Consider the following 15,119-nt stretch of genomic DNA (forward strand, 5'->3'; position numbering starts at 1 on the left):
ACCAGGGACTGACTGATGGTACATTCTGTTGAAGCCTAATTAGCACAGCAGCTGATGGGCAAGTACCCCCCCTGGACTAGCCCTTGATGTGATGGGGAGGGCAGCACCGAAGAACAAGCTGATTGATACCAGAAAAGAGGAAAGCAAATGGCAGGAGAGTTACTAGTGAGTACCAAGACAGGGCCACTGAAATACGCCACACTAATCACCCCGAATGTGACAAAGTTCTGATGGTGACTTTGTAAAGCATAGCAGTTTGCCCAGAATGCACCACTAACACAGAATGCAACCCCTGAGGCATTTAGAATTAGTGTGGTCGTTTCAGTAGCCCGTCTTTGTGCGATCACTGTCAGATATGCTTGCTGACGTCAAACTTCTCCTCACACACCACACTCCTCACACTCCTCATCCATAATTCTCCAGACTCCTCCTTGCACTCCACCTCCATGTTCCTCCAGACTCCTCCTTGCACTCCACCTCCATGCTCCTCCAGACTCCTCCTTGCACTCCACCTCCATGCTCCTCCATACTCCTCCTTGCACTCCTTCTCCAGACTCCTCCTGAAGCTCTTCATCACGCTTATTCCACATGCTACTTCTCATGCTCCTTCACGCTGCTCCTCACTCAGATGCCCACTTTACACTCTTCTTCCATCACTGTTCCGCCAGAGCTGTGGATCTGAGGAAAATCACCCATCCTCCTGCCATTTGTCCACTTGTAGTGGGACACAATTAATCAATGAGCTCTGGGTCTGATGATCATATAATAAGTCTGCCCTGACCCCCCCCCCCCACTAAACTCTTCCTTGACGAGAACCTCAGTTCCTGTTTCTGTTCCAGGATGCCTCCATTTAATCCAAATTTCCCCAACCAGCCCTATTCCTAAAAATCCTAAATCTCCCATCCAGATACCATTGGCTGGCCCACCTATCCTTCCCAGACCCCCTCAGCCACATCCCAGCAGCCCCTCACTCATCCCAGACCCCGTTGACACCCCCCCAGCAGCCTCTTGCCCATCCCAGCCCCCCATACCACACCCCCAGCTGTTTCTCATCCTTCCCAGACCCCTGCCGCACCCCCAGCAGGCCTCTTATCCTCATCCTTCCCAGTCCCCTATATCACACCCCCCAGCTGCCATTGGACCATCCTAGACCCCCCGCCACACCTACCTCTTAAACTCGTTCTCCACACTCATCTACTCATCCCTCTCCCTCCATCTGCCTTTCCCTCACTCCCGAGCCCCCAGCCCCGCCTCCGCAGCCAATCTGTCCTGATACACTTCCTGGTCCCCGAGGTGTTGCCAAGCAACATGCTTGGATGCAGGCAGCCCATGTGACATGGACCTGCGGTCACATGAAGGATGAAGTTACCCACGCCGGCCTCACACCTCCCCATGCCCACACAGGGCCTCTCTGCATGTGTTTATTACACATCAGCACATTTCAGAAGCGACCTTCACTGGCATAAACACACATACTGACACTAATTTAGCATAGTCATTTATGACAATGTGCCACGAGAGCATCCCACATAGATCATAAACTGTATATATGGTATATCACCTACATCTGTGCTTCTGTGTCTGATTTTTATTCAAGTTCCAGTGGTGAAGCTTGTTCTGGGCGCCATATGCTCTGACAGGCACTGGATTACAGACAGTGGAGCGAGAACTTCTGAGAAGGGTCTGGACAAGGGTTTGCAAACTTAATGGAGGTGCCAGCCTGCTCACCATCGTGGTGTGGGTTCCCCAGGGTCCAAGGCTCATCCGAGTCGAAGTGCGTGTCACCCCCAATGCCGGGCCCAGGGAAGTAGGCGTGTGCCAGGAAGCCGCCCTCCCCGTCGAAGGGCGAGCTGTCGCCGTGGAAACCAGATGCGAAGATGATGGTGATGTCCACATCGCGGCGCCCATTCTCCAGGGCGCTGTAGGGGACAGCCTCGAAACGCAGGGGTGTGACCCCCTGCCACACCTGGAAGGCCCTCCGGATGGCACTGTGCGTCTCCTCCGCCCCCACCTTAGGCGTGAAGTTCTTTATGCTGTCATTGGGGTGACGAGATCGGGCAGAGACAGGGAGAAGTCGTGAGTCTTCCCTTTGGAGGGATCGGCACAGATCACAATCTTTAGCAAAGTGCTTTGTTAAGGCGAATCTTAATTGGCCGATCAGCTGACTGTTTGCATTTTTAGTGACAAGATAATTCCCCAGGATGTAAGAGCCTTTCCAGGCCGGAATCTCCCTGGTGGATGATGAAATCTGTCTTCTGCTGATGGCCTCATTCACCCACAAAGACAGGGTTTAAGGGCCCCACCCTCTTCATCTCCCGAGCATCAGCAACAAACAAAGTCTGTGTTCCAGCACAGGGCAGCATGACGGAAAACACATCCTGCCGTGAAAACGCACAGCACCACACGTCAGTGTACGCTGATCACACACCTTAACACGCTGTGCCTTCTCATGGCTCTCTGGGTAAGTGACGCCCTCCTCAGCATCAGCCGGAATCGTGAATTGTGGGTGCAAATTAGGGATCATCAACAGGGCGAATGTTCCCGGGTGTCACGCTCAGCTGTGGCTTCCGCGTTTCCACACTTAACATTTTAATGTCTTTTTCATATGCAACTCTAACAGCTGGCTTAACCCCGGGGCCATGCTGCAGCCTCTTCTTATTCAAGCACTGAATGAATATCTCGCTCTCAGTAATAATATAGTTTATCACTTTATATTTTAATGAAGCTGCATATTTAAAGGGAGAAAAAACATTAAGTGCTCAGTCTTATTATGGCAGGGATTCTGTCAGTGATATCAGACAGGCGGACTGCTGTCGCACTGCTTGGGATTCAGCCTAGAGGAACAGTGGGGAAAATGCCGGGGGGGGGTCATTTATCACACGCTGGACCAATGGACAGTGCTGAGAATGAATTTTTGTCATGGGGGGTGGGCTGATTTGATGATAGTGTTTGAGGGGCACAGGGAATGATTTTTGCAATTCCCAGCACTGATTGGACTGCTGCACTGAGAGACATTAGCCAATCAGAGCACGTGCTGCAGGTGACGCTGTCACATAACCTCCAGCTAAAATGCCCCCCTACCATTCCGATTACCCCTGCCCTTCACCTTCTGTCTAATAGTGAGGATGCCTCTTTGACCGCATGCCGTTCGGTCGTCAGATCTCAGCCCACATGTGGAGAAGTGACCTCGTCGCCGGGGGCAACTGCACTCTATTTTTCATATCACATTCATCCTCACCTTCATCATTCTCTCTTTAAAAAAGCCCCAAACTGGGATGCAGCCCATGTTTGGAAATGCTGAATATTAAACACATTAAACACGTTAAATGTACTCAGAGAGAAGGGGTTTCACTGCATTCTGTAGACTACAGAACCGAATAAGCATTTAACACTTTAAACTATTTTTGTTTTTTTTTTCTTCCAACTGGCTGGTGTTTCCAAAGCCCATTTGCAAAGTTGCTCCTCCCCGAACGCCCATTTTACCCCACGCCTTACTGACTACCCTCCCCCTGTGATGCAGAGGCTTAAAGTGCACCATGACACGCAGCCTTGACGAATCATCCATCCGTTTGTGCTTCCAGGCAGTTATCGTCAAGGCCAGGCCATGCAGAGGAGACTGTAAAATGTGGGATTTGGGACAAAATCGTGCAGCATCCAGGGAGTAAATCATCACTGTCTCTGCTATGGCTGCCGGAGGCGTAATAAACTGTAAGCCTACCAGGGGGAGACTGAAGACTTTCCCTGGAAATGTATTTCACCAGCGCGGACAGGAAGTCGGCACAGGAAGTAGCCCAGCACAGGCTGGCTAGGAGGTGAGGGGGCACTTAGGTGAATGGGGTTTCACTGGTCCTCTTCCTTCCTGCTATTTCATACAGCGTGTGATTCATAACCCCACCCCTCCCCCCAAAGGAACCGTAAACAGGGAGAGTTGAATCAATGATTTTGAGGGTTTGAGTTCCTAGGAGACCCACTTGTGTATGTTCCCATGGCGACCCCAAACAGACCATCTTCTTGACGCCCTCCTGCCCTCACCTGTAGGTGATGTGCTTGTGCTGCCACTTCTGTCCTGTGAGGGCGTACCGTCGCCTCCGCACATTGAACCGGGAAGCCCCCCCCAGCTGGTCTGGCACCCCACACCGGGGTTTCCTCATCCAGCTGCAGGTCGGAGATGGGGGGGGGGCGTGTATGAGTCTTTGAGGACCAGTTGAACCAGCGTCCAGTAATGACCTCATAATACCTCCCTTTCCCTGGATGCCAATGATGCTGTTCATCAGGCAGCATGAAAGGCATGGCCTCTGTTACTGCTACTGCTACCACCTGCATCTGGTACTGCTAACACCGGCTCTGCTAATGTAAGGCTTCTCTCTACTACCACTAATGCTTCTCTGCCATAACGCCACTACTATTGCTATAACAAGGTTAGACTGGTCATCTGGGATATCGGGCATTTTCCTGATGGGCCAATAGGGATCTGGACAGGCAAAATTTATCCCGAGGATCCTAAAGTCCAGGGCCAATTTTTAATCCCAGTCCAACCCTAACTACTGCTAATGCTAACACTTCTGCTTCTAGCCCCTCCTATCTCTAATGCTAACATTTTGCTAACATTTTACTGATCCTACAACTGCTTTTAATATTCACAGTGATTCTTCTAATGCGTCATCTTTATGAACAGCCCCCAGATTTACAATGTGCTGACGCTAATAAATAAGACACTGTGATAATTAGCACTGGTGCTCACACAAGGCACATTCCAGCAGGAGCCAAAAGACACTAATAAATGGAAAATAAATGTAAGGGGCTCTCCTCCATGTCTTCACTGCATCAGTGCAGAGAAGCAGAAAGGTAACTGGTTATACAGTCAATGTCAATCTAAAAGACACTTCTCTGATATGCTGAGGATCATGATTGACAGGCCTCTAATCAAATCTTCCTGCAGTCCACTCCATACAACTGGGGAATATCCAGACTGACTGATCACCAGCCTTAATTTGGTCCCCCCCAATGATTAGGTAACTGACCTGAATTTGGTCTGTGGTATTGCAGTACTAGTTATGAATGTTGCTAGGTCATTAATGTACAGCCCAGCAGAGTGACTCAAACTCAGATTGAATCTGTTTACCCAGGCGTTATTGTCCTCCCTAATCAGGGGCCATTCCAGGATTTTTTAAGGGGGCATGAAAGAGATCAGAATACATGCAGAGAGGCCAACCTTATCATTAGCCAATGGTACATTTTGAATGAGTGTGTGATGGGGAGGAGGCCACTCAAGGGGGCTTCAGGTACTCACTCAATGGTGCTTCTGTCCAGCATGCCCGTAATGTTGAGACCGTACAGGCGCTGCATGGCAGCGATAGCTGACTGCATGGTCTGGGCGGAGCGCAGCACCGACATCCGGGGGTCAGTGGGTGGGAGGTATCCATACCGCTGCAGCCAGGCCTGCGGGGGGCAGGGCAAGACACAAAAGAGTCACTCAAAGTGTGAGCGAGCCATTCCTTAAGCTTTCCACAGTCAGATCCATTTGAATGAGTACTCATGACTCGTGCGCTTTACCACTCTTCAAAGAGATGGAGGCTTATGCCAGATACTCAAGATACTCAAATATTCAGATACTGCAAACCTGTCCCTACCCACACCGACACCAGACCCGGTGAATCTGAACACTTACCATGTCTACATCTATGTCTGTCTCTATTCTGTAACACCCGGAAACACTGCTCGTGCATACAGTCCAAAATTGGTCATGAATTTAAAACCAAAGCCCACACTCTTCGCGGGAACCTTTGAAGGGCAAGACGCTTTACTGATTTATATCATGTACTTATCAAGCAAGCATACTTTCTCTAGGGGGCTGGAACCTGCAGCCAACTGTGAGTCTGTGAGTGCACAGCGGTGCTGTGGGAGCAAGGCTAGTGAGGACACCTTAGTCGGCTCTCAGGACACCTTATTTATTAATTAAAATTCAATACATGCGCTTAATAACACAAAAGTGCTCTCAGGGATTGAATAGTATTTCCAGGGGCCCAAGTAGCAAAGCATGTATATTCATAGTAAACGTTTAAAGTGCATTTATAGCATTTGATGGAATTTTCTGGGTCGCCATGACGATAATTTATTGTGAGACTAACAGCCTCAAATTATGGCCAACAAACTACAGCCTCAGGACCTAACAACACAGACACTTATACACACACACACACAGACATACACAGATACACACTCACACAGTCATCGAAACTGGTACAGACACACACAGAGTGTCACTCCAATGTGTGATATCACTACCTGAGATCTGTGTGTCTGTGTATGTGTGTGTGGGGAGGGGGGGTACTGGGGGCGGGGTTCCACACCGTAGGCCCGCAGTGCGCATTCACTGACTCAGTCACACCCGTAAATGGAGCCAGCCTGCCAGTGCCGCTTTCCCTGAGCCAATGGGCCGCCATTGGCCAGCTGGTCCTGTGCTATTTCTGCGTAAATGCACTCGGACACGTTCACAGTCACCGCGCGAATCTGACCCCCCACCCCCCACAGTACCAGGCAGCCACCATACAGGATGCTGAATCGCGTCCCAGAAAACCATGGGGGTGCATCCATTAAGGCCTTTGGCAGATGCCTGTACACAGGATGTGAGCCTGCGCGGGGACATGCCGGTGCCGAATCGCTGGAGTGGAACAGAACGAAGCCCAATACCCCTCACCTGCTCTGTGGAGCGAGTCGATTCCACTCTGAAGCAGACTGAAGCTTTTCCATCATGCCTTCTTGAGTTTACCAGGGAAAGCCAGTGACATGAATGCCCTCCAAATCAAACATCATACGCTGGTGTTCTTAAAGTTAGGAACAAAAATGCAAGGCCAGACTACCCAGAATGCATCAGTGGAATAGGGACAGGACTGTAGCTGATCAGGGAACGCCATTGACTTTAATGCCTACTTAATATAAAACTTACAAAGCGGCACTTTTATGTGTAGAAAGTCAGGAAAAAAAACACAAATGCAAATACCCAGAATGCATCAGTAGAATAAAGACAGTCCAAGGGGGTGCTGTGGTGTGCGTACAGTCTCAAGTTACTTCCAGCATCTGAGGACCAACAGGAACAAAGTGAGAGCTGGTGTTTGGTGTATCCGGATGTGACTGTGGCGTCACTGTTCTGTCGTCATGGGTTCAGTTGTCGTGGTGACCGCAAAGGCACCTTCTGTTCCTCCTGATCCTCATTAGGACCAAGCAGCCCTGGGTCTATGTGACACGTGTCCAACAGCTGTGTAAAACCACGTTCCCCCTGCCTTGCTCCTGTCCTGCCTCTAACAACCACACTGGCCTGTGGTGCCAGCATGATGGCTTGGGGAAACACCCCCTTCCCCAGCCACTTTTCCCACAGTGAGACGTGTGTGCGGAGGAGGGGTGACTGCTGTGGCTCAATGCTCTCCACCCCCCTGAAACCTGACTCCAACCTTCGGCCATCATAGCTGCCCATGGTACAACATGGTGGGGTCCCAGCCACAAACTCAGACCGCTTATGACCCCCCCCACTACCCACCCTGAGGTCACATTCTGCCCTGCGCGGCCCTGCTCTGGCTTCCTTGCTCAATTCAGCTGGCCTTCCGCCATGTCTGGGCCCTTCTCCCACGATGGCCCCTGGTGACCATATCCAGGGCTTGGGGGCTAATGTGACATCAGCAGGGGACAGCCAGCGCGGTGACCTCATGCGACTCTGGCCTGCCGCCGCTGCTTTTCACCCACTGCCTCGTTCCGTTTGGCTCCTGTCAGCAGACTCGCTCCAGAATTCCCTGAACTGCCGCCTCAAATAGTAGTGTGTCCTTAAATGCTGATCCTGGGCCGCCCTCTCTCTCGGGACCCGTGGGAACCCTTTTAGAGCGCCTTGGACACTGGCTGGTTGTTGGGTTGGGTACGCAGCCCACCGAACCCTTCTGTAGTCTCTAACACTCCTGGGCCATGGTCTTTCAAGAGACCATCTGGATGCTTCTCAGTTTCCTTGGGCTACCCCACCCCTAACCCTCCACTTCTCCTGATACTGCAAACCCAAAACCCCCGAGAGATTATCTGAACAACATCATACTCCAGCTGCTGAGCTGAGGCCCCAAGCGGCCAATCACAGCCACTTCCTGTGTCACACATATGAGAGTGCATGTGCGCTGTTTCCACGGAGACTGTCTGCAGCCACACCAGCGGTGAATGCGCGTTCTAATCATGTGCATGGCACAGGCTGCGGGTCCTGGCATGCAGTTCCAAGACTATGTGCATCAGAAGGTGCATCACAGACCGAAGAATCCACTTATGTGGTTTGGAGACGCTTCACCAAGTCACAGTCTGCAAGGTGGATCACAGATGTTGGGAGAGAGTTCTGGAAACTCGCATTTGCTACTTGGATTATGGATTTTACAACCCAGTTCTGCAAGGCTGGGAAAACACCCTGATTTTTGTTTCCATGAGGGCGGGACTGGGAAAAGTAGGTCTGGTCCAAACAGGTCCAGATAAAAGCAGAACTTAGACAGTCATTCTTTCATAATGTGTCCCTCAGCATTCACAGGTAGCATTCAGAACCTGCTTTGGGTTCTGCTGAGTTTTTATAAGTCTCAGGAGTCCCAGAGATCCTCATATACACATGGGTCACCCTGCAAACCCTTGAGAGCATCAGTCACCTAAACCTCAGATCTGTTTGACCTTAGGTACAACAGCTTGTCCCTCAAGGTCTAGGTACTCAGATACTCAGTCAGAAAACAGCCATGCAATCCTCACTGTAAGTGTCACATTACAGATAATCAGTTATCCAGAAATCATTAGCTTCTGCTGTCCCAAATAGCTCAGAGGTGCTAAAATCTTATCTAGCTCTGATTTAAAGGAACCCAGGGTTTTAGCTTGTGCTACACTAGCAGGACTATTCCATACTCTAACTACACGCTGTGTAAAGAAGTGCTTCCTCAAATTCATTTTAAAATGTTCTCCCACTAATTTCCATCTATGGCCGCGAGTTCTAGTATTTAAACTAATATTGAAATAGCCATTTGGCTGAACAGCATCCAGACCTGTTCGAATCTTATATACCTGGATCATGGCTCCCCTTAGTTTTCTTTGCTCGAGACTGAACAGATTCAGCTCAGCTAACCTCTCCTTATAAGACATTCCTCTAAGATCAGGAATCATTCTCGTAGCCCTATGTTGCACCCTTTCCAAGGCAGCAATGTCCTTTTTAAGGTATGGTGACTGAACCTGCACACAATATTCTAGATGGAGTCTTACCAAGGAATTATATAATCGTAGCATCACCTCCCTTGACTTAAACTCTGCACACCTAGAGATGTGACCAAACATCCTATTAGCCTTTTTTATTGCTTCCCCATACTGGTGAGAGTGGGACATGGAAGCATCAACATTTCTCATGATCAGCTACCTTTATTTCAGTGGAACCCATAAAATATCAGTACTTTATATTTCTGCTCCCTGCATGGATAACCTTACATTTATCTATGTTAAACTTCATCTGCCAGGTATCAGCCCAGCTGCTAATTAAACCAAGATCCCATTGTAGTCTCTGTGCTGCTAGTTCAGCATCTGCTACACCACCCACCTTGGTGCTGTCTGCAAATTTAACCAGTTTACTGTATGTATTGGTGTCAATATCATTAATGTAAATTAGGAACAATAGTGGTCCCAGAATTCAACCCTGCAGTACCCCACTATGAACCACTGTGACATTGTGCATCTAATAACTACTCACTGCTTCCTGTCTGTTAACCAGTTTTCGTTCCAAGCTGCTACAGTTCCTAAAATCCCTGCAGCTTTGAGCTTAAACAAAAGCTGTTTGTGGGGAACAACATCAAAGGCCTTCTGGAAATCTAAGCAGATCACATCGTAGGCCTTTTTATGATCAATTTCTCTTGTAGCTTCCTCCCCTGCACGTAACATCCACGACGACTGTGTCACTTACACTGATTTATATTTTAACTCATTTGTCCAACACTTTTACCATAAGCAACTTACAGTGGAAGAAAAAGTTGTGGCGCATGTTTGCTCCCTCAGATTTGAGCCCAAAACTACCAAACTGCATTGGTAGCATAACATGCATTGGTAGCATAACACCCTTCTTGGTGAGTTAGAGGGGCTATGAATTAACCATGTACCCTGGAAACCCCAAAAGAGCCAGCAGTGGTATCCTCATCCCAGAGCTGCAGGTAAGTCTTTAAAAAGATGAGTCACTGGTCTGTGAGGAAATAGGCCACCTGATTCAGCACTTGTGACAGACCCTGGAAACCAGAGGCTGGATTTGTCGGTGGAGATGTAGGTCAACAGGTCAGGGATGAAAATTCCGCAGCTGAGTTTTCTTTCTGCGATTTCACACCAAGGCCACCGGTGCGTGACCGGCCTCAAATGAGCCACGGAATCATTTATCCAAAGCCATGGTTTCCATGGCCCATCAGCATTAATTACCGTTTATTTGCCGGCCCTATTGTTTCTGCATTGGTACAATTGTACAGAGGGAATTTAGGGCACACACCTTGCATGGTTCCACAGCAGCCCACCTGCCACACCCTTTTGGTCCAAAGCCCATTTCTTACACCTCTGTAAGTGATAGAACAGAGGAGACATTGTTGGACCAGAACCCAGTCAGACCCCCCCCCGCCCCGCCCCGATCTCCACCAGATCCCCAAGGGCATTATATTCCACCTTTTTTGAAGGAGAGCACAGCCTCCTGTAACAACCTCTGCTAAGGTACACCTCCTACAATCACCCCCAGCCCTGAGGAGGCGCCCATAAAACTGATAAATACCAGTGGCGACATCCCCCCACTCCAGAAACACCTGGAATCCTGGTGCCCCCCAGTGAACTGGGACAGAGAGAGAGGGAGGAAATAAGGAAGTGGGAAGAGAAGTGGAGAGAGAAAGAGACAGGGACAGAGACAGAGACAGAGAAAGTGAGAGAAAGAGAGAGAGTGAAAGAAACAGAGAGGGAGAAACAGAGATAGAGACTGAGAGACTGAGAAAGACAGCAAAGCCCAGGGGAGGGGGGGTCAGGGGCTGCAGAACGTCATTAGAATGTTCTGGTCATTCTAACTTTTCACGGTAATAAAGTTAATTTAAATTTAAATTCCAGGGGGAGGGAGGAGGCATTCATGCACCAGGAGAGATGCAGGAACGGCAGATGCCTGGTGTCACATGACAGTGAGCAGGGTGAGGCAGCCAATCAGCACACGGTACCCGGGCTGGTGACCTTCCCAGTTATACCTATGCGGTGACATGAGATACCCCCCACTGCCACAGGGCTTGATGGCTCGCCAAACACCTGGTGCAGGTAACAAGTTGCACAGGTATATATCTTAGTGGAGAAACCCAGGTTGGTAAAAGCACCAGTCAACCAAGCCTCCATGCTGGACATCTGTGTTTATTTCCTGTCCCCAAACTTTCACTTCCTCAGAAACCATAAATTGTACAAGATACAAACTTGACAGCTTTTTGTCGACTTCATCACTGCCTTGCGCTCGCCCGGATAACTGGGCAGAGTTTCCGGGGGTATTTTGGGCCTTCAGGCACACCGTAGTGTCAGCCCGCCCCCAGACTTGGCCATGCTGCTATATAAAAAGCTCACAGATCCCTCATCTTTTCACAGTTGTTATATAAATGTGCCTTTGCCGGGCACTATCTTGTGTAACGTGTGTGTGCTCATTCCGCTGGCGCGTTACTTGATGCTGTCTTTGTTGCACGTGATTGCTGCTGTCAGGAAGGCAGATTCCAGGAGATGGCAGACCCGTCACCAACAGGTGACATCTGGTTGAGAGGAGGAGAGGGTGAACGAGGGATACAGGGAGAGAGAGGGATGAAGAACAAAGGGTGCACCTCAGGACAGAGGACTGGAGATACAGAACAGCACCCAGTGGGTCAGCCTGAATACCCCAGGTCTGCTGCTGATTGGGAGAACTGGTGTACCCCCTTACCTTTGTTGTCTGTTTACCTTTAAGTACTTGCCTGATTTTGTTGTTTCCAATTTACAAGTAACCACCAAGAGTTGCACAGAGCTGCAGTCATCTCTGACTGGGAAAAAACACAGCAGAGAGGCTTTTACTATTAATAATACTGTGATCTGCAGGCTGCAGCCACTACACCCTCAGCATTCCTCGGCTTCCAGTTCTTTCCTGGAAGCTCACCTTCAATTCATGGCTCATACAGCTCTTATTTGGACCAGCAGATGGCGCAGTGATAAAGGACACAGATTAGCCTTGCAGAGGCTGCTGGTTCGAGTCCCTCAGTCAGACAGTAGAGTAGAGTGTCTGGTAAATGCCAGGAGCACTTATGTGGTGAGGCTTGGTCTGAGTGAGTTACTTTGCGGTGATGCGTTTGGATTCCGACTGTACTGCGTGTGTAAAATCCACAGGCGGAGCCGGTTTCTACCAAGCAGCCAGCTTACCGGCGTAAGAGCTCACACCCTCTAACCCTGCTGAGTCTTAACTAGCCTTCTATTAATTTATTCATCCGTTCATTAATTCCCACTAACGTCAGTGCCCTCGCGCCTTACCAGGCGCTCCCCCGACGTCACTCACGATGGCGACCTATCATGCGCCTTCGTTTAAGTTTGAAAGTGAAGATAGATATGTGACACGTAATACATGCGAAACAAGGGGTATTTTTCACTTAGTGTCGGGGATATATTTTCTTTAATGAGTCTAACAACAGCTGGACTCTCAGCTTCTGCTGTGTGATTACCACATTAACATTCTTCCGTCTCGTGGCCGCTCCGCTGAAAAGTTGGACGCAGCACCGACTTCTGTCACACATGCACGTGCCGTACGCCACGCACGGCTGGCAGGACATCACATATGTACGTATAGTGCCGCTGAGAAAGTATCGTCGGGGTTGTAACAGAGCTTCAACTGAGACGTGTTTACTTTAATTTAAGTCACCATCCAAGAAAAATTAAAGCTGATTGGCAGCGGCGGAACATGTGGCTCTGCTTACGGCGTGCAGACGTCTTGTTTTCCGTCTCACTGCCTGCCTTTTGCATGCCTTTACCGTGAGGATGAGAGTAAATTACAGCGAGGCGCCGCCGCCGCTGGGAGGAGCTGGGTGTATAGCCCCAGCACCCGCGCCGCTCTGGCGGTACCTTTAATGTCAAACTCCTTTTCTTGTTAAATTGTGTGGCACATCAAAGTGGAGCTGACTCAGATCGTGTAGCCGGTGCCGTGTGCTGCCTGTCTCCGCAGTGTACGAGTAAATCGAGCGCTTTATTTTTGTGAATGAAGTCGAGCGCCATTCATACGGAGATCCACACGTACGAGTCGATCACGGCCTCTGATCCACTCTAGCGAAGGGATCCTGATATGTCATCCGTACGATTTGACGAGTTCACCACCTTCCTTAAGGGACACCGGTTCCGATCGCGGTAACGCACTGAGTCCAAACTGCACCCCTGTGATGGTCATCGTGGACATGCTGATGGGCAGACGATCGGTAACGTCCCAGCTCCGTACTGGGGGCACTGGGAAGGCAGCGCCATCGTCCCCACTGACTCAGTCTCATGTAGTGGGTTATAATAAAGTGTTAGTGTGTTACATGGAGCTCAGTGTTAAACGTTACATTTTGTCAAAAACCCGTAACATCACTGGGTTACAATAAAATGTTAGTGTGTTTCACGGAACCCATTGTTAAGCGTTACATTGTGTCAAACCCCATAATATCAATTCCAGTGTTTTAATAAAATAATTTCTGGAACAACCTCAAAAATTATGTGCTTCGGACTGTCATTTGGGACCCGGGGCATGAATTTGGGACGTAGGGCAGATGCCAGGGAGTCCCAGATCTCTTGGGGGTGGTGCAGGAAAAAGCAGCCGGGATCAAACGGTGAGTCCCCGGCGGGTATGGCAGTAGCACCCTCGTGTCGAAAGCCCGTGTCCGCGATCTAGGAGGTGAGCCCAGTTTGCGGTGGACAGGGAACCACCAAAAGCGGCTTATGCCCCGTTGGCAAACCCCAAAGCGGAAAGCATGCAAGCCACGAAAAGCACACACACGAGAGCTGTACAGCGATGGCAAGGAGTATGACCCCCCTCCGTCTTACCTCCACGCTGAACGGCTGCTCCTCTCCGCAAACGACACATAAGATCCATAGCAGAAACTGCAAGCACAACGCCCCGGGACTAGCGCTATATAAGCATCTTCTGTTATGAAGCGATAATAAAATCATCATGACCCGTGTGCAGTTTCTTTGATTTATTTAAAAAATAAAAAAAATAATAATAAAAAGCAAAGTGAAGTGAAATAAATCCCAGCGGCTCAGATGGAGAAAAGCATCGGGAGGGAGAGCGGAGGTGCCCAGGTATTGAATGTGCGGATAAGGCGAGGAAAAATCGGCCGGACGCAGATGCGACGGCGCTTCCTCCCCCTCTTCCACCGATCTGCTGCCCCGGGCTCCTGCGCGCTAAAGCGTCTCTCACACGCCGATCAGTCGCTTCTGTTTAGACTTCTCGGGTGGATCGGCATAGCTGCCCGGCTGTCGGCGCCTGCGCTCTGATGGAGCACGGACGAAGCCGCATATAACTGCGAGCCCCTCCTGGCCCGGGTGCGAAGCAGCGCGTCATGGAAGCTGCCTTTCGGGCCAAATCATATGGATCCGGCAATAGCCAAGATCGACATTTCCTTAGAAACCGCCTTCTGAAATAGGACAGCCCCTCCCCCTTATGCTCATGTTATAGCATATGCAAAACATTTACATTTTCCTTATTTAGAGACGCTTTTGTCCAAAGGGACGTGCATAGTGAGGCAAATAGCACATTACAAAACTTAATATGTAAAACCACAACAGAACAACAACATAATAATATTAATGATTATAATCATAATAATAATTGTGTATGTTTACATTTATGAAAATCACTGCTTCCAGTTTCCAAGGTGTATCACAGACGATTCTGAACTTATAGAAAACATTTTGGATGGATTAGCTTTTAGTCTTGGTCTCAGCACCAGGATGACACCATCGAACGATGTATTCCACTGTAAATGCTTCACAGTCAGGTAGTGCAGCCTGTGTTCTGGTTTGTCTAGGATACCGTAGGAATAAATTAATGGTTTGTGTGGTAATATTTATTTCCCTGTTTCAACTTCACCTTCCCTATAGCA

The 15,119-nt window shown here is 49.4% G+C and overlaps 1 protein-coding gene across 2 annotated transcripts in view; it reads right to left on the bottom strand.

Moving 5' to 3' along the window:
• Positions 1 to 14,622, bottom strand: part of LOC111834037 (matrix metalloproteinase-16-like) — a 31,132-nt gene extending 16,510 nt beyond the window's left edge. The window contains exons 1-4 of one of the 2 annotated variants that reach the window (XM_072711493.1): positions 14,059 to 14,622; positions 5,291 to 5,439; positions 4,033 to 4,155; positions 1,729 to 2,033 (exon numbers count right to left, since the gene is read on the bottom strand). In XM_072711493.1, coding sequence (XP_072567594.1) covers positions 1,729 to 2,033; positions 4,033 to 4,155; positions 5,291 to 5,439; positions 14,059 to 14,187 — 706 coding nt within the window. In that variant the 5' untranslated portion in view covers positions 14,188 to 14,622. Of the gene's footprint in view, positions 1 to 1,728; positions 2,034 to 4,032; positions 4,156 to 5,290; positions 5,440 to 10,510; positions 10,583 to 14,058 lie in introns of those variants that run through there. The other variant, XM_072711494.1, reaches the window with a different exon arrangement.
• Positions 14,623 to 15,119: the final 497 nt, after the last annotated feature.

This window comes from Paramormyrops kingsleyae, chromosome 4, assembly GCF_048594095.1.
Source record: "Paramormyrops kingsleyae isolate MSU_618 chromosome 4, PKINGS_0.4, whole genome shotgun sequence".
Taxonomy (NCBI): Eukaryota; Metazoa; Chordata; class Actinopteri; order Osteoglossiformes; family Mormyridae; genus Paramormyrops; species Paramormyrops kingsleyae.